Below are 25165 nucleotides of genomic sequence, written 5' to 3'. Positions count from 1 at the left end.
TGGAGCTCTCAGTCTATGCTATGTCGATCCTCGTACTGTAAAATACGTGCGGGAGCTCTCGCCGTACCGTAGCCAGCCAGCTTCGCTCCGCTTGTAAATTGTATACAACATGTCAACATATGCATAGCGGACGCACACTGTGTATAGCGCAGCAGCCAGATTTTTTTAGAAGCGGTGAAAGTTATTTTCTGAAATACCTCCCCATTCTCTCCGAATTTGTACTAATTTCTCACAAGCTGGGCGCTATCGGGAATATGAAGAGGCGAACTGCCGACTGCGGCAGACCTAGACGTCCTTTGAAACGTACAAAGATCACGGAGGGTATTTACGGCAGGTAATTTTTGAGACAAAATAATGTCGGTGACCAGTGACAGTGTCCCTGGCCCTGTGCATGTTTGATGATAAGGTCTGATTGTGGGTGACAGATTGTCAAGTTGAAAGTGTATGAACTGTTGTTTGTTTTCACTGTGAAGGATGATGTTGACTTAAACTAGGGATATTCAACATTAAATGTATACAGTTTCAGAAATGGGTGTAAGGTTAACCTTATTCAAGCATTGTCTAACTTTTAGTTTTAACATGCAAACAAAATGGATGTCAACATGGTCAATGGACAATTCCATATTTCAAGAAGAATATGATGAACAACGGAGGAAGAAGAAGAAGAAGAAGATGATTATGAGATATGATGAGGTCATTCATTCACTGATCTCACCCACATGCACGAGCCTACGATGAGAAAAAACGGATACCTCCATGATCTTACTCCATGATGCTCCATTAAACGACATCTCGACACTGTCGCTTAACTTGTCCGCTGAGGCCTGAATTCACAAAGGAGGTTTGTCAACAAACCTAGGTTTATGTGCGTCATATGACGCGTTTTGACGCGGTTTTGACGAACCTTGTTTGTAAAAACGTGTTGAAAACGCGTCATATAAACCTAGGTTTTTCGACAAACCTCCTCTGTGAATTCGGGCCTACATGTACAGTGTACATGTAGATCTAAGTGTTTCACAAAACTGTCTTTGCCAAGATGAGCGAGAATTTCTTGTCATGACTCCAAACCCGTCATATTTATTTAGGAGGAGGCGCGATAGCTCGGTCGGTAGAGCAGGGGTCTCGTAATCCGGTGACCCGGTTTCGAAACCAAGTCGATGCACTAGTGCTCTTTGGTAAGGCATTAATCCTCATTACCAGGTCCCTCGGAGAGGACCTAAAGCCGTCAGCCGTCTGGTTGCTTACTTACAAGCATTTATGCTTTCTTAGCAGTCAGGTAAAAAAATGAAATAACCACCAACCCCCACCACATTTAGAACGCCATCTCAAGGCAACTTTAAGTTAGTGTAAGAGTATGGGAAGCGAAATAATTAAAACTGAAATTTTATTTTAAAACTTATTTCTTGATCTTTAAGCTCTGGCTCATTTCACTGATCAGTTCTTAATAAATACATACAAACTGTTCTTATAAGGTTTTAATGCATTTAACAAGTAAATAATAAAAATATCTTTTGTAGTTAAATCAGTCTACTATAGAGAAGTCACCGAAGATCAAACAGTCTGTAATTACAGATCAATGAGAATGACGAAATTTTTGTAAAGGTGTTTCTCTAGACATTTTCCATTTTAAAGCCTAATCTTGATACAAATCATAGCACATAAATATTTGGTAAATAAATGTTAAACTAGGCCTGTAACAGATCATCGGATCATAGACCGATCTTGAGCCGATCAGGGGTGATCGGATAATAATATTCGATCGCCGATCAATAAAAATGATTTTTTAAATGCCAACATTTTCAAGGTTTTGGCTATCAAATGCTTTAAAAAAATTCATAGCAGGGATTATTTTGTCATTTGGAGTTGTTGTAGACAATGTTTGTTGATACTTAGGCAGCCATCTTGGATTATAATGTAAGCATGCATTATAATCCAAGATGGCGGCCCGCATGTTTTGCCTCTTCTCTTAGACCAATATTATTAATTTCAAAGTCATAAAAAGGCACTAAATATCAACAAACATGGTCTACGACAACTCCAAATGACAAAATAATCCCAGCCATGAATTTTTAAAAGTATTTGACATCCCAAAACTTGAAAATTTTCATCATTAAAAAAATTCTGACGATTTTTTTTTTGCCAATTATTTTTGCCGATACCAATCACAGGTGCGAGGGTGTCGCTCTGATCTTCCGATTCCGATCAAAGCCCCAACTTACAGGGTTATGTTAAACTATGAGTTATAAAATATATTTTTTTAAATCATTTTCTTGACTTGAAGAAAAGTCTCTAACAACCGATTTTTAGCTGAATTCAATTTAATTTTGTGTCGAGGCAACTTTATCAAAATTGGAATTGAAAAGGTGTGGGCCCCCATTACAAAAATACACTGGTTACACGATAAGATATCATCTTCATTAAAGCCCCACTGCACTACATGTAGTTTGGCCAGGAGGGATTGGACCTCCCTGTATGGTCACTGACAGGTGGTTATCTCATCAAATCGGCTTTCAATTCACATACCGTAAGAAAAAGGGGATCATGACGAACCAAGGGTCACGGATTAGGCATTGTTTGCTACATGAGGGCGCAAGTAGCTATGTATGTAAGTAGTGCAGTGGGACTGTAATTCATATGGATGGAGATTGCACATTGCATTATATAATATTCTGAGTGTATTATTACAACTGTACAGTACATGTAGTTGCTTTAGGCAGGAAGAGTAGGAATAAATTATAATGCCATACCTATAGAGGATGTTTTAGCATATCAGGTTTTGTAATTTTGTACATGTCTCTATTGAAATTAAGTTATTGATATAAAACATTTGCCATACAGTATCTATGAATTTCAGTAGTATAAAAAGTTATTTACAATGTATATCTAATTGTACACAACATACTCCAACTCAAGATGTGCTATGTTCATCGAAACAGAATATATCAGAATAAAAAGGATGCCATTCACATATACACACATCTCTTCATACATGTAGTTTGGTGTGTGAATTAGGCTTTGTATTGTACCTTTCTTTTGTAGAATATTAACACTTTCATGAACAGTCATGTGCATAATGCAGACACTTTGAGTGGCATGATTTTACAACCTATTACGGGTAGAACATCCTTCCCTTTTTATGTGATATGTAGATGTACCGCCCTTTTTATTATTTTTTAAAAATATAGATCTAAAGGTACTATGGCCCTTATGCAGCCATCCTCAAATTCTGTAGAACTTTGCAGGAATTATGAATATGTCATGTATGTCCTATCTGTGAAATTTAAACGTTAGCAGTGTCCTCATATTCAAATTATGCAAGGAAACCCGTTTACTTGCTAGACTTCACTGTCAGACACTATTGAGTGACTGACTGGCATTTTTTTTTTCTTTGGTAATAACATACATGAAAAGAGTTGTAAAGGGTACATGAGCATTTGTCTACATCAATAACCCACTTCTTGTGATGGCCAAGATTAAACTGATTGAATCTTTGCGCAGCATAAAACGTATGACCATTCGGTACAATTGTCTGAAAATCAAGACTATTACTTTTGGGCTCTACATGTATAGCCCTAAAGTCGATTTGACAACTAATAGTCGTTATTTTCCCACTTGAAGACATTTTAAAGCCCCACCTTTTTTAGGGAAGTTCTAAATTAGTATTATCTTTCAAATGCAGTTGGAATTTAACTTTTTCATTTTTTGGCCTGCAAATGGGACATAGTACCTTTAATAGGCAGAAGTTCCCTATTTTTTGTCAGTCTAGTCTCGGTGATCAAACAAAATTCTGCTTTGAAATTTGAAAGGATTCACCGATGCACTTAAATGGGAAGTGAGAAATTGAATATGATTGATGAATTACTCCAATCATGCTTAAATATTGCATTATTAGGAAGTACACAATGTACATGTAGGAATTACAAATAAAAAAAATACGATAGTTCAGAGCACAATCTCAAAAGGCGTTTACGCTTTACAGAACATTCAACCTGCAAGAGCACATACACTACATTTGTACATGTCACCATGTTCTGTACAGTACTAAGATGTAGGCTAAATTTTCAATGCATTTCATCTCTGTTGTGCAATGGTCTGTATTCTGCAATGCCACAGTCATGGGATACCCGGCCTTACACATGTACTGTTCTGTGCAATATGTACATGTAACATGCAATGCATGGGTACCTGTAGGCCTGTATTTAGGCAGGATTCTACTTGGAGTGGAAAACAAGAAAGAAAAAGAAAGGAATAAATAATGAAAGAAAGAAGGAGAGAAAGAGAGAAAAAATAAAGCAAAGAAAAGTAGATAAATAGGATATACATGAAAGATAGAAAAAGTTTCTGTACAAGTAGTTTTATTTTGTGCACAACTCTCTTGGACTGTGGAAATCTTGAATTGCATAAATACATGTACTATACATTGTGTATCAAAAAAAGTTTACCCAACTTTGGTAGCTTCTAATTAAAAAATTATAACCTCTGTGACTTTGAATCACATTTTATTGTAAAAAAGAACTACAGGTGTATCAAATTATTAATTCTATTTGCTTTGTACATTGTACATGTTGCTTTTAGCACTCCTAAATATTTTATAATAATTTGTTATCATTATGATTATTACTTTTGTTGTTTACAATATTATTGTTATTTGTATTCATGTTATTAATATTATTTTTGAAATATTGGTATCATTATTTTATCATCATCATTTACTATTTTCATCATCATCATCATCATCATCAACTTCATCATCAGTCATCATCATCATCATCATCTGTATTACATGTACATGTACATGTATATGGGCGCGTTCATGCTTGAATTTGAAGGCAGAATGAGCAATTTGTAACGCTCATCGTAAACGCTCATCGTAATCGCAGTTCCACTGTGTACTGTTCATGCTCACTTCTCCAGGCAATTCTCCTTGGGTGGCCTTCAGCTGGATTCGCAAACCTGTGTGCGCATGCTACTTAGACCCACTAGAGGTCAGTGCGTTGACCCCATTTAAACGCATTTACAAATTGTAAACGCATCTTTTTGTGAGTTTACGATCGGCGATCGTGATCGCCGTTTTTCGGTGATTCTACAAAAGTGAGCATGAACGCAATCGTGTTTTAAACTAAACGCGTAACAGATGCCTGATTCTGGCCGTCAAAATCAAGCATGAATGCGCCCTATGTACATGTAGTACAGGTGTGCAGTGTACATCATCATGATCATTAGTTATGACTACCAGTACTGAATACACAACTAAGCCAGACTGGTATCATTTCTTTACCTCATTATGATGAAAGTGATGAACCGGGAGAGGAAGGTGAATAAAAAATGGACCACCGCAGCATGCATCTAGGTCATCCTCGGTTGCCATGGTAACTTCCAATTTTTGGATGCGTGCCTTACAAATCATCAGGATGTTGCCTCGGGGTTGGAGGACATAATTATGGGAAACGGAAAAGAAGGAGCATGCTTGCAAAATTTGTCAAGTTTGGTAATGGATGTGGAGCTGCATGAATAATGAGGCATATTTCTTTTCTTCTCTTCAGAATTCAAATGTACAGTACATGTACATCATGTATGCATAGAGCATTTGTATGCCATATCATTATATTTAATATGTATTGTATAGTATATGAGGTACAAATTTTAGATCATTTACACGTTTGTAGATTGTAGATGTTTGAGAGTTATAAGGGATAAATCGTTGTCAGTGAAAGAACAAAGGTAAAGAGGAAAAGAGTGTGATGATAAAAAGTAAAAATAAAAATAATTGGAAAAAAAAGAAGAATTGATTTACAAAGTCTGGAAGGTGACATATTACTTCAAGTTTTGGATTGTGACTTGATTAAAACTTTTTTTTGTTGCGCTAGGAATTTAGAAAAGAAAAAATGCTTCTCAATCCTTAAATTTGCAATTTGTTGAGAGATTCAAAGTCATTGTATTTCTCTCGGAACTGGCAATTTTGTCAACTTTTCAACAACATTCTCGCCTATTTATATTGTTTTCAGAGGTATCATATATTCTTTAAACATGGTAGTAACAAAAGAAAAATATCATTATTGCCAATTTATAGAATGATATGTGGTCAATTTAGCCCTAAATATAAATCCTGTTTTGAAATGGATACAATGTATGTGTCAATTCTGTATCAGGTCTGTTTAGTGTCTATTGTGCTTGGTAAATAATCCATATCGATTCATACATATGTATTTATAGAGTATTGCTGTTATTACAGCCTATTTTGTTATTTCTTTATCTGAAAAGTGGAGGGGGAAATGTACTTCACTATTATGCAGGTTGCCATTGAAATATCACTTTTCATTTCCCCAATCTCGGATGTACAGTTTGAGTCCCATACATTGTACAGTCCCTTACAGTACATACATGTAATATGACTAAGATTGGCATTCAGATGTAAACCACAAAGTACATGTATGAAATAAATAAATGCTTTTCTTGTTGAGGCACGTAGGAAATGTACCAGCTTGTTTTGATTTGTACACAGTGATAGATACAGGATGCACAAACCCCTCAATCAAATGGTGAAAAAAGAAAGAAAACAAGACGATAATATTCCCTTTCACATTCTCCCCCAAACAGTTGCTTTGTATTTCATTTTGACCAGTGCCCACCCTAAAATTCCAGTGTCCCCTCAACAGCTGGAACGATGCCATACCACGCCACTGGTTGTAAATACCTTTTTGTGTACACCTTTACATGTTGTATGGCAATGTAAAATGTTTTCTATATTTTGTAGTGTTGTTAAAGATGGAGTGGCTAGAAATAACTATCATTTTTGTTTGTGTGTGTGGGGGGGGGGGGGGGGGCTGGGAAGTGGTACCCTTGGTTAAAAAAAAGGGTAGTTCACAGCCCTATAATACAGGTACATGCACATGTACTTCACCTTTATGTTTTGAGACATATATGTTCATTTTTTGGTGTTGAAATTTAGGATTTAGCCCTTGGCAATAGATTTTACAGCATTGTGGTTCTTTACTTCAATCGTGAAGATCTCCTTGATGGTGTTGTTTCCAAACGTTTGCAGATAAGGTACTACGTATTAATATTGAATAGATTTCAATATAATGAAAACTGAAACAAATTGGAATTCTCAAAGGAAAATAGTTTATAAAAGAGGACAACAGATTTTGTCTGGCCAGACGGATGGCCACGACCTACATTATGTCGTCCTGTAACAGCTCTCAAAGCTAATAACATGACAATAGATTTTTGTGGGGACTCCTCTTATCGACCACGATACTACTCTCTTTGTACAATGCTTGTAATGATTTGTTATTATTGCTAAAATTCATCTCATTTTCAACATTTCTCCTCTTCTTGCTCCCTTTTTCCGTTCACGTTCACAGTAGTACTTTCCTCTACCTGAAATTCCTTGGAATATGGGGCTTTGTCCTGCTGCTTGACTTTCTCCTGGAGTTCCGCTTTGAGTATCTCTGGCCAGTCTGGCTGCTGCTAAGAAGCATCTACGACTCCTACAAGTACCAAGGCCTGGTAAGATCATAGATGCCTTAGACATACACTAGGCGCGTTTTCATCATCTCGAGATTGCCAAATAGCCCGCTATTTGGGAAAAAATCCTGAAGTAACAAATCGCGTCTTCACTATCTCGAGATTCGACCTCGAAACTTGAAACTCGACTTTGAGAAATTAACTCGAGATATTTTGCCTTACGTTAGCGTGTATTGCGAATCTTCGGTCTAGTAAAGACGCACAGGACAAATAGCTGGATATTTTGCCAAATAGTAGAATATTTTGCAAACTATCCCAAGATATCTTGGGATGACAATCCTGACCAAATATCCTTCTAATTGCTACTTCGGTCTGATGAAGACGCAAATTAGCTGGATAGTTTGCGATCAGGATAGTTCAAATAGCTGGATATTTGGCAATCTTGAGATAGTGATGACAGGCCTACTGTACATGTACCTTCAAGACCGTACATGTACAGTGAAACCTGTTTATGAAGACCACCCAAGTAAGATAAAAAAAGTGGTCTTTATAGGCAGGTGGTCTTCATGTACAGGGATCTTTAGTACATGTTTTAATGAGTAACCATTTTCATGGGAAACAAAAAATGTGGTCCTTGTAGACAGGTGGTCTTTGTAGAAAGGTCCTTAAAGAGGAAGTCCACCCTGAAATTAAGTTAGTTTTAATAGGAGTAGAAAAATGAGAGAAACAAGTCAGTGAAAGTTTGAGCAAATTCCGATTAAAAATAAGGAAGTTAGGATTTTTGAAGTTGTGATCAATCAAACACAAATTGGCAACTCTATGACGTATCATGCGAGCTCAACTTCCATTTGCTCAGTACTAAAAAAATCTAAAATTTTCATTTTCCCTCAAGAAAAATTTCAACCATACTGTACATGCACCCTAAATATAATAATTGCAAATATGTTTCTATACTCCCCCTGCAAGGAACAAATATATATTCCGTCATCAATAACGAAGAAAACATGATTTTATGGAATATTATGCACAAAGCAAATGAAGGAGAGCTCGTATAATAAGTCCCAGAGTTGCCAATTTGTATTTGATTGAACACAACTTCAATAATTCATAACTTTCTTATTTTCATTCAGAATTTGCTCAAACTTTCACTCACCTGATTTTCTTATTATTCTGCCTCTATCGAAACAAACTTATTTTGGGGGTGGACTTTCCCTTTAAGTCTATAAATGAATTAAGAAGAATTGTAGAGGTACACTGTATGTTTTCAGCTGCTTTATGAAGAAGTCAAATGATGTACTATATGTGTTTTCTTAAAAATACAGGGGTTTTATTCCATAGATTTGTAGTGCAATTGGAAGCACAGTTCCTATTTTTGAGCTTCCAGCTGATCTTTTGAGCCACAGATTCAATTTATTTTTAAATTTCAGTATAAATATATGCAAAGTATACTGTATTCTTAATTTTGTCTTGAAATTGAGAGATTTCCCATTTTTATGTTGGACTAGGAGGATGGTACACTGTACATGTACATGTAGGTATACTGACACTACAATGAACCGTAGTAGTGGCACAGAAAATGCATCCAGAACGCTACATATACGCATAATCTTAACTTTATGGCATCAAACTGTAACCATGGCATGACGTGATGATGAGGAGCAGGTGAAATAACTGTATGACACAGACTAGGCCACATAATGTCAAACCTGTCATTCACATACATTTAATACAGTGTATGTCAAATTACGACTGTAATTCACCGACATCATAAACAATTATGCCTTTTTCCGTTCCGGACGTTTCTTTTTGTGCCTCTACGTCTTGATCTCAAAATGGATGAGAGAGATTTGAATTAAATGAAATACAGTTTATACATGTATCTGAATTTGTGAAAGCATATGATTTACAAAATGTACCAGTAACCTTTCAAGAAAACATACATGTTGTTTATGGAGACTTCTGAGTATTACATTATAATATTTTGTGTATGCAAAGAGTCTCTCAAGGGTCCTCCAAGTGAGGAATTATTAAAAATAGAAATGTTCTGTTGATTGTAAATCTGTTTTTCAAAATGTTGATGTTTGTCGAACAAAACATTTCACTTGACATTTCCGTCATTTTAGCGTAGTTGAGAGTACAGGAATTGATGAGCTGTGTAGAATTTATAATCTTCTTCTTACTCTTTATATGAGATAATTAACAAACCAGTCACAAATAGCTGACAAAACATAAGGCCTTTTTATCTTGTCTTGTTCAGATTTTATATTGATTTCACTTGGAACCGCATCAACACATCAGTGAATTTTAAGATTTGTAAAAGGTGTAGCAATGAAAATCGCTATATTAACAACTTGCAAAGTTTCATGTAGTGAACTTTCTAGTTTTACAGTTTATATCTTCAGACATTACTGCATCAAAAGCTAGATTGTATATATTTCAAGATGAAGATTGTCAATTTAACTTGTTCCTGTTTAGAATATACAAGTATCTTGTTTAGCATTTTCTTTTTTGGAAGGACTTCTTTAATCTTCTTCATATTCAGTGCCTTCAATTTTTCTGTCAAGATTTGAATGCAATATTTTCCTTTTTAGAATAATAAACATGTACCTTTAACCATTGTATATCAATATTTCTTTTTGCAGGCCTTCTCTATATTCTCCTTTTCTAGTGCCGTCATTTTTTTGTCGAGATTTGAATTCAACCTTTCCTTTTTTAGAATATACATGTATCTGCTATCTTCAACCGTTATTCGTCAATATTTCTTTTGGCAGGCCTTCTCTATATTCTCCTTTTCTAGTGCCGTCATTTTTTTGTCGAGATTTGAATTCAACCTTTCCTTTTCAGAATATACATGTATCTGCTATCTTCAACCGTTATTCATCCATATTTCTTTTGGCAGGCCTTCTCTGTGCTCTTCGTATTCATTGCCTTCATTCTTTCTGTCAAGATTTGAATTCAATCTTTTCCATTTTTGAGAATTTAAATGTGTCTTTAACCGTTCTTTGTCAATATTTCTTTTAGCAGGCCTTCCCAGTGTTCTTCTTTTTAATTGCCTTTATTCTTTCTGTCAAGATTTGAATTCAGCCTTTTCTTTTTAGCATATATATACATGTACACTGTACATTTATCTTTAACCATTGTTCATCACTATTTCTTTTGGCAGGCCTTCTCGGTGTTCTTCATTTTCATTGCCTTCACATCGGACATGATTTGCCTGCTCTTCATCCCAGTGCACTGGCTCTTCTTTGCAGCCAGCACCTACGTGTGGGTCCAGTTTGTGTGGCATACTGGTGAGTAGCATCTCTACACTGTCTGGGGGCTGTTTCACAAAGATCCTAAGTTGAACTTATCTCTTAGTTGGATTTAACAATTATGGAAAGCCGTTAGCATCTATGAAAATATTTTATAAAAGTTATATTAAAAGGAATTTTCTTGATGTGGAATTTATAAAAAGTCTAAAATACTTGATTTTTCGCTTTTGAATATATTTTATTTTAAGGCTACATATGGCTCTCCATAATTTTAAAGTCCAACTTAGAGTTAAGTTTGACTCTCCATGGCATGTGTCCAGAGTACATCTCAGATTTGCTCACACCGTACATCCCACCAAGGCGTTTGCGGTCATCTTCTCAACACCTTCTCACCCTCAATCATGGAGCCACAAAAACCTATGGTGACAGGGCATTTGCATGTGGTGGACCAAAACTTTGAAACGCTCTCCCAGTGTCGCTACGCTCCATGACTGATGTTGAAGTTTTTAAGAGAGCGCTGAAAACTCACCTCTTTGATGAATGTTTTGTGTAATTATTATGTAAACGTACATTGTACATTGTAAAGCACTTTGGGAGGGCCTTCGGTCCTGAAATGCGCTATAAAAGAACAAACTATTATTATTATTATTTAGGACCTTTCTGAAACACCCCCAAGGTGTCTTCTGTGGAAAGGCACCAACCGAAAAAGTTGGTCCATTTTTTCTGCAATTGTTATAATAGAGGGATAAAAACTTAGTTTAGGAAGTTGTTACCATCGCTGCTAATGTTAGGGTATGTACTGTAAGAACTGAAGTGTGTTATTCAGATGAGTCCTAGCTGTAATCCAGGGCTCCAAGCTATTAAACTCTTTTGCGACCTACGGAGATGTCAGGAAGCGGAAATCCTGTTTAAAAAAACATGATCAGCAACAAATTCATGATTTCGATACTATCGGCTAAAAAATCTATTCTTTGTCACGATTGATCAGATTTTATCCACCACTGCTAATGTCAGGTGTCACCATGTGATGTACACGTTCATTTGTTTAACATGCTGATCACAATTTCCTTGATCTCATATTCCGTTGCATTTCCTCCTTTTATAGATCGAGGCATCTGTTTACCGACAGTGGCTTTATGGCTGCTGTTTGTATACATTGAAGCTTCAGTAAGACTCAGAGGGTTAAGATCAGTGGTTCCATTTCATCTGGATTTATGCAGGCCATTCGCTGCTCACTGGTAAGTAGATCTTTGGTGTAATATTAAGCAAATACATCTTGCTCTATCGTACATCGTTTATATAGCAGGCAGTTGACCTTGATGTTTCTTTTTTTATAATGACTTATAACGTTATGCTCTACATTTCTGTATCTTATAACATACAGATAAAGCGACTACACCTGTATGCCACCTTCAGAACTCGACTAAAGACATACCTATTTCAGATTGCTTACAGTTAGTCACTGCTTTAACGTCTTTCCCAGTTAGAATCATGAACAGACATGCTTGGTAGTTCTTCAGTCTCATCAGCGCCTTTGATTTAATAGGCAACTAGATATTGGCGCTTTATAAATACTTGGATTGGATTGAATATGCCAAAGGACCTGTGTTGCGTGCAGTTACTTTTTTCATCCCCTGTTATCATTCATTTACAAATGAAAAGGTGCTTCAGCTTATGTGTGAAAAAGTCTTTTATGCACCCCGTTAATCAGACAAAGCCTCCTAAACTGAGAGTAAATCTATTGATTTTATATTGACATGATTTATGAGATTTCCAATACTTTTATTACAATCTTTTTCCCATTTGCCACTGTTGTAAAGGTCACATCAGGTATAAAAAGTAAAGTAGTGTTGGTCTGAAGAATTGTGGAGGCGTTGCAAGGGTTTACGACTGTCAGTTTAAAAAAGACTTTATGGAGAACAAGTTTTTAATCACAGTTTTGAACCCTTTCAGAAGCATTCACTTATTTTCCTTTGAGATTACCAGGTAAGAATTGCCACCATTCCCAATATGCAAGGTTGATTTGATTATAAAGTATATTGTTTCCAATTCCATCATAAGGTAATTTTTTAATATCAGGGATGAAAGAAACATCGCCAAACCATCTACAATATCTAATGGGCACTCCCTGGAGTATATGCTGAATCTATTTATCTCTTTTCATACATATTTTGTTGTCAATTTTGTCAATTTTTTCAATTGAATGTTTTGCAAGCCTGTATTTCAACTGTCGACCATCTACCAAAGCAGTGTGGCTGTGTCAAGAACATTTTGGATAAATTATATGAATACAATTCTTTGATCCTGTTTGCTTTCAGTATTGGCTATCCGGTAGTTACTCTAGGGTTCAACTTCAAAAGTTATGTGAGCTATCGCATGAGGCTGAGGAAGCAGAAAGAGGTTCAAAAGGAGAATGATTTTTATATGCAGCTCCTGCAGCAGGCACTGCCCCCAGAGCAGCAGGCAGCCAATGGCGTCGCGGTCGCTCCAGCTGAAAAACCTACAAAAGGTGAGAATATTCTTGAGTATCGTTTGATTTTTCACAGCGTATTATGAATAAAGCACAAGTTTACTAAGAATAAAATACCAGTTTTCATACTCATAGTTTTAACTCATGAGTGACTTGTGTGGTGGTGGTGGTTATGTTACCTGACTGCTAAGAAAGCATAAATGCTTGTTCGTAAGCTACCAGAGAACCGACTGCTTTAGGTCCTCTCTGGGGGACCTGGTAATGAGGATTAATGCACATTGATACGTATAAGAGTGAAAAATTGCCCTGTATATGATGTCTTTCCGTGACTTTCATAAAGTCTAACCCGCTTTAGTGACCATCTGCCTGTAAAGACCACATTGTTTCCCTAGATCGCATGTTGTTTATTGAAATAACAAGAAGCAGAAACATTAAAGACTGCCTTTCTAATTTGTATCTCTATTGACTGGTCTTAACATTAGTGAGTACATACTTACTCTGAGACGTTTGTGATATTGATGGCAATGAAAGGGATAAAGCTTGGAACTATTTGTATTTTTGATCCTCAACAGCTGTGAGTAAAAAGCCTGACGAGCCTGTAGCAAATGGAGTCGGTGGTAAGAAGGAGTCTCCGAGTAGCAAGCAACCAAAGAACCACCCCACAGGGGACGGAGGTGGTGGTGGAGGCAATGAGAGAAGCAATGTGACTAAAGACAGCCGTAATAAACATGTCGGAGCAAACAATGCCAGCACGCATGCCAAGTCCACGTCGACCACTCCGCAGGATGGCAATTACATAGAAACAAAGACTTCTCAACTCTCATCCTCCTCCTCCTCCTCCTCCTCTACTTCGTCATCATCATCGTCGTCATCGTCGACGTCGACGACGAGCAGTCACTCTGTGAATGAGTTTGACAACGTGAAGGAAAATCTTGCCAACGAGCAGACGCAAGCCAAGAATCTGAAGCAGATCTCGGTGGGGTCGTCGACGCGGCAGCGCAACCCTTCGCCCGTGATGAAAGAGAACAGTTCCTCGGGGCAGGGGAGTAGAAAGCCGAAGCCGCTGCCTTCCAAGCTAGAAAATAAAGATAAAGATAAGGATACAAACGTTAGTGCGGAGCAAGCGAGAACGATGAACAGCAACAACCAGCAAGTTAAGACGGATCCTTCCAAGTATACCATAGCTAGGTAAGATTAGCACAGTGTACAAACAATTCACAGCAGTGAGGGCATTAGTATAGTAATAATGACTGCTTTGAGAGAAATTGTTGTTTTTATACGCTCAAGGGGAGGTTACACTCGGGCAATAGCACGATTGTAACCTCTTTGTGTAACCTCTTTGTGAAACCGGTCCCTGTAAGACTGACATTGTAGGTCTTCCGTGCTTTCAGTGGCCTGGGCTGTTAGTTTCACTGGCTGTAGCAGTCAATCAGGAATGAGCCTTTGCATTCTTTCAATACTATTTTATTGTTGTGGACTATTGTGATTAATAAAGTTGTTAGTCATTCTTAACATCAGCTTAGTGGAAGTATAACCCGTCAAATTTGTTTAGTCAGTTTTTATCTCTTTTTAGTACAATTTAAAGGGTTATTTTAAAGCGAGAAGTCAAGTTAACTAAGAGATGTCTTATTGATCTTCTACAGGTTGGAGTCTGATATAAAGAAGCTGAAGGCTGACCTTCAGGCCAGTCGTCAGGTAGAGAGTGACCTTCGAAACCAAGTCAACAGTATATTAGCTGATGAAATACAAGATAAGGAGGTCATGGAACAGTATAGAAAAGATAATGAATCCCTTCAAAACAGGTGCGTCTCTCTCTGTCTCCTCCTCTCTTTCTCCCCCTTCTCCTCCCTCTCTCGCTATCTTTCTCTGTCTCTTTCTATCTCTATCTCTCTGTCGATCTCTCTCTCTCTCTCTCTTTCTATCTCTCTGTCTGTCGATCTCTCTCTTTCTATCCCTTTCTCTCTGTCTGTCGATCTCTCTCTCTCTCTCTCTTATCATTTGATAGGCAATTAGGCATCGTACAACAGATATGTTTTTATATCTGAAATTTTATGGATTCTGATATTAGGAGCTAAAAATCAAAATAAATGATGTATGTATTTCAAAGGAAAGCATTTGCATGTGTGTACAGTTCAATAGCCGTTTGGTTTCTGAAATCCTCAAATTGAACGTAACCTTGAACCTTTTTACCTCTTATCAGAGATTGCATGATTCGGTGACCCAGAATGAAAACTGTATTTCGTAGGAGAGCATTTGCCTGTTTGTACAGTTCAATAGCCATTCAGTTTCTGAAATCTAAAATTTAACGCGACCTTTAACCTTTTGACCTCTCATCACAGATTGCATAATTTGGTGACCCAGAAGCAGCAGGACAAGCAGAACATAATTCAGCTTGAGAAGAAGGTCAAGCAGGAGAGGGACGGGAGAACCTCTCTTGAGAACCTACTCAAGGAAGAACGGAAAAGTAGAAAAGCTGAAGAATCCTGCAGACAATATTCTCATGCAAGGTATTAACTCTTATCATGCCACAGGGCTAATCCCCATTGTGCCAAGCCCCGAATCCCCCAGTGCCAAGTTTATATTGAGATAATCTGATTAACGCGATGGTTCTATGAATAGCAAGTGCAAAACACACAGCACACTACAATGAGCATTAACAATAACTGCAAATACGAATGTGTGCAAGCACGCACATGGCAGCATAGCAATGGTTTGCTCGCATGTACAACGATAGCGTGCATGCAGCCTTATTGCATGCTATGAGTTAAAATGATGCATTGATTGGATGCCGTCATTGTCAAGAAATTATGTGTATCATTTTGAAAATATGATATATAATATATATAATAATATACAGCAGGCTTAAGGTTGCACCAGTTGAGAGAGGGGGGAGGATTGGGGAGCCCTCAAATGGACTGTTGGTAATCTTTCTTGAGCTTATAGTACGCGCCAGAGCTGGCAACTAGTACGGATTTCCCGTAATTGGTACGGAAATTAACGACCATTACGGCAGTACAGAATGTTGTCTAAAAATTACGGATTAAAAGAAAAAAAAAAATGCATTTTTTTGTTTTGTTTGCGCATAGGGATCTATCGTAAGCAAGTGCTGTGCAGTATGGTGGTCATCCAACACTCGCTGCATGAGAAAGATGGAAAAGTATCAAGTATTCTCTTAACAGAAGCCAATTTTTCATTGAAAACTTATGTGTTGTGATGAACTGAAAATCAATATGTAGCAACTTTGTGGGTGTAAAATTACACAAAATTCCAGATAATCATGGGCGCATGCGTCCGCTTGCCATTCTTTTTAGATTCATGGCGCTGCATAAGAAATTATTGATTTATTCCCCAAATTACTGATTTTGAGCCTTATGATTAAAGATTTTGTGTTCTGGAGGTTGGCAGCTCTGTAATGCCGGTTGGAGAGGATGGGTAGTAGGAAGAGCTCAATGTTTCAAACAGGTTGACTTTCTGTCTGTCGTCAGGAGTGTATATAATAATTTAATATATAAAATATAAATTATTATTATATTGCAGTATGGTCTTACCTACCCAGGAGAGCCTCAGCGTTATTAAAATTGCTGTTTTCTAGGGCCGCAAATTTTTCACCCAGACAAAAATGTGGGAATTTGTTTATCAATACATCCATGCAAATGAAAGTCATCAACAAAATACAATGGTCTATTTGCTTTTTAGGGTCCATGGTAAAGTTTCTTGTGTTTCCTGTGCAACTTTTATTTATTTTTTTATTTTTTAAGAATTCATTCATTTCTCAGCAATATTACTCTTTGTTACCGTATTTAAATTGAACAATTTCAGCCCTTGGCCTGTATGTTCAGTGGATATATTGTCACAATTACTAGGACTTTAAAAAAAGTTAGACACATATCCTTGCAAAACCACTTGAAGTAACTGATGAATATATGTTTGTTTGTGTTTGTTGTAGTGGTCTGTATCTTGCTCCTTTGTATTTGTTTGACACAGTAGCGTGGAAGAGTGCACGGAAAACTGTCGCACGAGACGCCAGGACCAGGAAAGCGAGATTCAACATTTATTGAAGGAAACGAGAGACAAAGGAGATAGATTAAGAGATTTAGAACAAAATATTGAGGTAAGCTATCCAGCCACGTAGCCATAGATAGTATTCTCTCAGCTGTTTTGAGGCAAAATTGTTAGATTTTTGTGGCTGACTGTCAGACTTTTTTTTGTTGATAAACATTTCTTTACGACCTTAACCCTTAATTTTGAGCATCTCACTGACTGGGGGGCCTGGGAGCCCCCCCCCCCCCGAGATGAACACGAACATTTGCATGTTTGTAGATATTTACGTAAGGAACAAGATGGTATAATTAGTTTTTTCCTAATATGCAAATTTTTGTCGTTATAGCCTAATTAATTATGCAAAATGCTAATATTATGCATTTCTTCACATTTCTGCTTGTACGTGAATATATGCAATTATAGCACTTTTTTGATGACATGCGCATACTAATTGTTATGTAACACCTTACAGGTATATCCAATTTCGACGAAAATGGTATCAAAATGTGCATAAGACTTGAGGGGAAAAAGTCATGAAACGACAATTCAAAATTCAAAACGGTTGCGGTGCAATCTCTGAAGGGGGGGGGGGGGGGTGGGTTGGGGCCTCCTAGGCTCCCCCCCCCCCCAGTACAGTTAGGGTTAAATTAAGAACCATATCACATTGTTAACCAAACCTTGCTTAAGCAACTTTCTTGCTTCAATAAGAATACAAGTTATATTGCACAGTCAGTTGTTGAATTGAAAAGCCAAACACTTTTCCCTTGGTAATACAAAATCATTGTGTTTACTTCAAATATCATCCTGATGTCAATCTTGTATGCAAGGTAATCGGGGTATTGATATTGGTTCAGAGTTTATTTCTCAAGTGTTTGAAAATGGGTGTGTTTAACTAAGGAATTGTTGAAGAGATTAAACGTAAAATTGTGTCTTTTGTTAGTCCGAAATCCATGAGCATTCGGAATTCCAAGTTTTGTACCAATATCAATAGTTTTCTTCATCATAAAGAATTCCATCGATATTTCAGTTAATAGAGAATCTCTTAAATTGAGTAGAGATTTTCTTCAATCTTTTTTATTTTTAATTCATTATTATTATTACTTAGTTTGATTTTTTAAATTTCTGTTTGATTTTCTATTTCTTTTGCAGTTTTAAAAATATATAACAAACAAATCATTGCAAATTTTATACACGACTTTTGATAGCTAGCAGTAGAAATTATGTTTTTGTTCGCCTTTCACAGCTCCGGGAACGTCAGGAAATCCAGAGCAATAACGAGAGGCTGATGAACGCCCTGGTAGCCATGCAAGATAAAACAGCTCAGCTGGAAAACAGTCTTAGGGCGGAGACCAAACTCAAGCTAGATCTCTTCTCAGCTCTGGGTGACGCAAGGCGACAGGTTGAAATAGCTGCTAGTAAGTTTCAAGTGGTGTCATTAAGGCAAGGTTATTACAAGAGAATCAAAAACTCCAGTGGTATTCAAACTTGATCTTTTAATTCTTTTATTTTATGCCTCAGCCCACTGAGGGTGGTTGTGGAGGCATTGTGTTTTTGTGAATAAAGGAGAATAAAGGAGGTAAATGAAAAAAAGGAAACATGAACATAAGATTGGAGGACTCCGTCCCACATCCTCTCTTGGGTCTGTGTCCTTGTTAAAGCTTATTTCATTTACTTTATAAGACCTTATATTACTGGTGCCTCATATTACACCATTGAAATATAATGATGTGATACATTTGTGAGTATTTTTTCACTGAATGGATAATACTTAAGAAATGTGCTCTGCCTTTTTATTTTGTGTCGTGCAGGTCAATTACATCACAAGGATTCTGAGATCCGTGAGTTAAAATCAACCATAGCTGACCTGATGGCAGTAATGCCCATGGCCAACTACCCTTCAACCTCCACCTCTGGCAGTGCACCCGCCACCCCGCGGTACTCTGTCAACTTCTGCAGCCCGCGTCAGTCACAGGCCGACGAGAGCTCCAAACCAGCGGCGGTCACCAAGCCAATGGCGGGGGTATCTCCCCTCGTTCAGCAGCAACCAACGCCACCGCCCCAACCGCAGCAACCGCAGCAGCAGCGATCCAACCCAGGGACCCCTCCCCCTGGTGCACAGTCGCAGGGGACTTCCCCCGCCAAGTCATCGGGGCTCGACCCCAATGCAGCCATCTACAGACCTAAGAGTAACTAGAACATAAGTAGAGAGAGAAAGAGAAAACAGATAAGGATCTTCTTGCCAAGGTGTGCTTAGTCATGGTGTGATGCTTCATTTTTTCGTGCTTGTCAAAGTTGTCGCTTTATTGTTTGTAACATAGCTCACATAGAACGGTCCGTTTCATTCATACTCCAGAAAAACAAAGGGTGTCCACATGTGTTGTCTCATGCTTCCTCAATGGCTCCTGTTGAACATTGATAGATATTTAAAGTTAAAGATCACAAACATTTTGATAAGATTGATGCACAAGTAGATAACCAGTTATTGCTTCCATCAGGGATGCCAGTTTTCAGATTATTGTTCCATTTCTAGCCCTTACATCTTTCCAATTCAGGTCTTCAGTGGTTTAGTAGCTTACAGAATGTATGGGGCTTCAGCGTGTACTGTATCAGCCTATTCTCAGGGCCACTGGGTAAAACAATTTGTTTTCCATCATACATGTAGAGTTCATCTGTGAGAGCCAGAAGGGCGTTAACTCTTGAGTTGATGTGTAGGAGTTAACTCCCTTCTGGCTTCAAACAGCAAGTTATAAAGGGAGGTAGGCAAAAACCACAATCATATGAACATTGAGTTGATTTAGGATCTATTCCATAAAACACCTGTCAGACAAATTGCAGTCAGAAAACAAAGCATTACCCCAGTGGTGAAAAAAAAGTTGGGTTTGGAGATGGTTTTTTTATTCAGTTTTTGTGGTGTAGCTGAGTTAGCAGGTATGATCCCTTCAATCTTGTCAAAGTCAAGCAGCCCCCTCCCCCCCCCCCCCCCCCCCCCCCCCAACTATATATTTTATAGAAAGGATGTAATGAAAAAGTGTGATAACATTTCAAAACATAGAAATCAGGAACTGGAAGGAAAAAAGTGTTGTAAAGCAGAACTGACCAAACAGCTGTCTTGAGCCTAATACTGAATTTGTATCAAATTTGATAATATTGCTCTTGTGAGCAGTCTGAGGCTGAGGCTTTCTTGTGTGCTTGTTTGTTTTTTTGGCGATCCTCAATAATGATATTGTTGTAATGACCTTATCAAGATATGCTTTAGGTTAAATGATAAGGATTTTCAGTGAGGGAATGCCCTTGCATTCTCAGGTATAGGTCAATAGTGAAATTGTGTCAATGATAAATCAAGCTTTTTGTTTTGTTCATGGGAACTCTTCCTGGATTACCATCAAATTTGGATGATGTCAATCAATTTTCAAACTGTTCCCCCCACCATCCCCCCCCCCCCATATTCCCAAAGTACTTCTTTAAAGTTAGTGGTAGAGCTAATTGTCTCCCTGCTCTCAAGCTACTATGTGTCATCTACTCAGTGCCAAAAGGGTGTTAAGTTTACTTAATTTGATACAGAGTTAATGTCATTCTACCTCTTAACATACCGGTAATACTTTTTATTTAATCTAATATTTTTCAACTGAACGGCACAAGGTCTTTTCATAATAAGTATACACAACATTTTCAGTGAAATATGGGTAAAGATAAGGTTGTATAGTGATCTAAAGGCATTATCCCTTTACTCCAAATATGTTCTGCTTAATGCCAAAGCTCCTATGTTTTATCATAAAACGGAATCGAGTCACAAAGCCGTGGAATGGCGAGGCTCGAGTACTTGACTTTGAATGGATGGGAGTCTCGTAGAGTCGATAATTTGAGTCTCGCGCCCAAGACTGTTGACTTGTGTCTTTTTACTCAGAGTTACATGCAACGTCCCTCGGGCTCGAAGCAGACTGGTGATATGCATGTCTCAAGTGTAGACAAAGATAAGCCAATACAGAGTTAAGCAAACACATATACAGGTCAATTACTAGTAATGCCAGTTATGTTATCATTTTGTTAACCATACAAACCTTTGACGTGGTCATGTGACTAAAAGTGACTAAAAATCATTGAAATTTCCCCCTTAAAGGGCATTAATACGGGTTAAAATCAGGATTTGTGTTGTAGCTAATATAAACTTTTCCAACTTTGAGAAATGAAGCATCATATGTTAACAAGACCTCTAACCTGTAATCTAGATTTATGCACTCAAGAATCATTATAAACATATTCTGTGAAGCAGATACGCTCACATTGATGTGTAACCTTATTGTTAGGACGAGTTCAGACAGCTATGAGAAATGAAGCATCACATGTGAACGCACCCTATTTCCTGTAGTCTACTCACACTAGAATCAGTATAGAATGAAGGACCCTTTCACACGTAACATTAGCACAAAAAGGGGAGAGGTCGTTAACACCGTTGGTAAATGTACGTAGGAAACACCACTCAGTTCGGGTAGCCTTGTTCCACTTGCAAACAATACAAAACTACATTGCACATAAGTCATGGTGATAATTATAATGATTGTTTATTACGAAACGCTTTACCAATTAACTGGAAGTGCTTTACCAAAGCGCTTCCAGTATTATTACTCCCCCGATCACTTGGATTAGATCATTCTTCAGGGGAGGAGTCCAGCCAGTTGTTGTACGGGCGTGTTCATCACTCTTGTTGACTTTAGCATCCTAACGGGGTACCCATTTTTTATGTGAGGCTAGGAAGAAATTGTTTCTTTTGCTATTAAACCAGTATTGCCCTGTTAATAATTGACCATCTCAGCTTTATACCTTGGACGATACACCTTGCAATACAACAAGGTATAAAAAAAAAAGCTTTACACATTACAAAGTTGATCGAGTACATTGTCATAATAACAGTTGCAAAATGATGCTTTAATTTTTGATTAGTTTCCATTTTTTTTTTTATAAATCATGGTATGTACGATTTTCATAGTTTTTTGTAAGAAGAGGTGTAAGTCTTGGATTGCAAAATCTCCTACGTTGTTTTTTTTTTTTGGGGGGGGGGAGGGGGATCATGCATCACCACCCCCCCCCCCCCAAAGTCTCATTAGGGGTTATGTCAAAAGACTTACCTCACATTTGTGTAACAGAAAACACCATTACTCCCATTGTATCAAAATGCAATTTGTTTCTTTTTCTTTGTGGATCTAGTTAGCACAAGACCCAGTTGGTCATCAGTTTTCTTCAGCTTTGAAAATTAAAACGGGGAGAAGATGGGTCAGGTTTATCTGCTGGCCGGATTTTTATTTATTTATTTATTTGTTTACTATTTTTCTGTTTTAAATATGCTGCTCTGTTCAGAAATTCCAAATTGTGATTTAAAAATAATTACAACTTAATTATTATGCTCAGGAAAACTTAAATCCATATTAGCCATATCACAATACAGTTGTATGTATTGTTGACAGACCCGCATTAAACTTATAATTTCTAAAACATGCAAGCATCGCACAGAAAATGTTTATGAAGTTTTGTTATCCCCTTATTGATGAATAGAAGTAGGAAACTTTAAGGAAATATGTTTTCTCACTCCTGGATTTTTTTGCCTTCTTTTGTTTTGTTCATATTTTGACCAACACTGTACTTGTATTTGCATTTTTAAACAAATGTTTACAAGGGAAGACTTTTTTTCACCCCATTGACTCTTAACCAACACTGGATTTACCTTTAAAACAAAAATTGCATTGTGGAACAAGGCTACCTATCACAAATCTCACCTCGATACATGTGTAGTTAGCTGTAGGTAGCACATTACATGTCCGTTTGAAAGCTTTTAGCTTCAGCACTGTGTGGTAGAAGAATATGTGAGCTGTGTTTTGTACTTGTTGTCACACACAGCATTAGAAGCACATGGGACTACACAGGAGACACTGGTTAGATATTCACCTGGTCTGGTATAAAGGGGAAAGTTACAAGGAAAGTTTGATGGAAAGTTTATTGAGCTTTCAGAATACTGCCCCCTCCCCCCAATATTATATTTACATATTGGCTTGGAACATTTTGAGGGGTCGGTGACACAAAGACGTAACTCCATTTTGGCCATTTTGAGAAAAAGTGGTTTATGTGTCACTGGGCACTTGGGCCTTAAGGAGTTAAGTCTATGTGTCACTAGCCATTGACTTCAATGGGGTTGGAGTTTAGTCTTTATGTTTCCTGGAAAGCCCACATTTTTCTGAACATTTTGATATCAAATACTCATTTGGCAAAATATAAAGTTACGTCTTTGTGTCACTGAACCCTCGATATTAGCTTGGAACATTTGCAGTCTTCTAAGCCAGATATATTTTTTGAAATGTTCAATATTTTCAGTCCTTGAAATTTAAATTAGAAGTACAAGCATCTAATAACATTTCTTTTGATCATTGTTAATGATCAAAAGCCACATTATTTGACCTATTAATTTTGCAAAGTCTTAAAGATGAACATGATTTCATTCAAGATATACTAAAGTCTGCACCAAGGTGGAATCATTAATGCTGCCCTCTACAGGCATGACCAGACCAGGCATAACCAGATTAGTCCTTTTGTGAATTTAAAACAAGCACCACTATCTTACACTGCGCAAGTCACTTTGCTTCCGCGCGTCGGTATAGTTACGTTTCTCCATTGGTCAATGTGTAATACTTTTAGGCTTATCTTTCTGTGAGTAATAGTGGCTAGTTAAGTTGGTTTCTTGTGTCCTAAAAACTATGTAGATGGTCTGTAGCAGCGGTATTGGAAGTTGATGATGACGTAACAAAACGTTTACGGTTTCAGAAGAGAAGCCGTTGAAATTCTTACAAGTTTACATTGCACTGTTCAAGCGATCTGCTCGATCGGTAATGAGTTTGGAGAATAAGTTATGAGACATTACGCTTCAGTTTGTAAACAGGTTTGGTCTAAGCAACCTAAGCTCAGGTCCCAACTATTGCTTACACGTAATGTTATACATCTGGGTTCACTCATTCAAGTAAAATTGAAAAGAAAGGCGAAATGTTGTATGCGTCTTGTTATTGGGTCGTTATTCTCGATCGTGCTGTGAATGTGTGATGATTGAAGATTAGAGAGAGAGGAGGGAGAAGCAGTGAAGGAAAGAGTGTGAGAGAGACAGAGAGAGACATAAAGAGAGAGAGAGAGAGAGAATGAGAAGGAAAGAGATCGAAAAAAGGGGGAAGGGAGGGTATTTTGCACATTGGTGACGTACGGTCAATTTAACTTAAATGTGTTTGTGTGAATTGTATCCTAATTATAAATACACATCTAATATTACATTAATAATGCACTTTTTCATTAGATGCAAGGCGCATAAACAAGAAATACAAACAAACGAAAAGAGAGAACATTATCATACGAAGCTTACATCAATTACAAACGGAGAGGAATATTCCAACAAATTAGAAAAGATATGTTTCCAGACGATTCTTGAAAACTGTGCCAGTATGGCAGTTCTTAAGTACAGGGGGTAAAGAGTTCCAGGATCGGGGGGTAATGACGGATAGAGCCCTACCACCTGAAGATTACTAGTTCTACGTGGATGCCAGTTTTCAGGCAATAGCCTGAATTCAGGCCCTGGCGAGTTATTTTCAGAACATAGTGTAGGCTTTTTGTGTACAAAATAGCTCATTCTAGGTGATTTTCAGGCCCTCTGATCAATTCTAACTGGCATCCTTGGTTCTATACAAGAGAACTATTTCAACTGATCCGAAGTCATAATGTTTGTCTATATACTTAACAATTAATGTATGCAATTCACATTCTGACTTTTGAGATAAAATTATTTACAACCGGTACAACGAGGCACTTAACAAAGATGTGAGCCTTAATTAAAATTGGATTACATTACGGAAATGGTATATAATTATGTACAGTGCGCACCAGAAAAACGAAACTCGAAAACAACAGGTTG

General features: G+C 37.5%; 1 protein-coding gene across 1 annotated transcript; it reads left to right on the top strand.

The window, feature by feature from the left end:
* LOC592537 (macoilin) lies at positions 1 to 21221 on the top strand. Its single transcript, XM_030995358.1, has 11 exons — positions 1 to 334; positions 7365 to 7509; positions 10631 to 10757; positions 11824 to 11956; positions 13037 to 13227; positions 13761 to 14376; positions 14832 to 14990; positions 15528 to 15695; positions 17173 to 17299; positions 18473 to 18644; positions 19038 to 21221. The coding sequence occupies exons 1-11, from the start codon at positions 120 to 122 to the stop codon at positions 19421 to 19423; spliced, it is 2439 nt and encodes an 812-aa protein (XP_030851218.1). The 5' UTR covers positions 1 to 119; the 3' UTR covers positions 19424 to 21221.
* The last annotated feature ends 3944 nt before the right edge of the window (positions 21222 to 25165 follow it).

The sequence above is a fragment of the Strongylocentrotus purpuratus genome, unplaced genomic scaffold (assembly GCF_000002235.5).
Source record: "Strongylocentrotus purpuratus isolate Spur 01 unplaced genomic scaffold, Spur_5.0 spur5_scaffold_21, whole genome shotgun sequence".
Taxonomy (NCBI): domain Eukaryota; kingdom Metazoa; phylum Echinodermata; class Echinoidea; order Camarodonta; family Strongylocentrotidae; genus Strongylocentrotus; species Strongylocentrotus purpuratus.
This window is presented reverse-complemented; position numbering and strand designations above follow the sequence as displayed.

Excerpts from the sequence above, each read along its gene's own strand:
- LOC592537 (XM_030995358.1), top strand. The coding sequence starts at position 120 with ATGCATAGCGGACGCACACTGTGTATAGCGCAGCAGCCAGATTTTTTT. Across the intron at positions 7,510-10,630 it reads CCTACAAGTACCAAGGCCTG|GCCTTCTCGGTGTTCTTCAT; the intron begins GTAAGATCATAG and ends TTCTTTTGGCAG. Across the intron at positions 11,957-13,036 it reads AGGCCATTCGCTGCTCACTG|TATTGGCTATCCGGTAGTTA; the intron begins GTAAGTAGATCT and ends GTTTGCTTTCAG.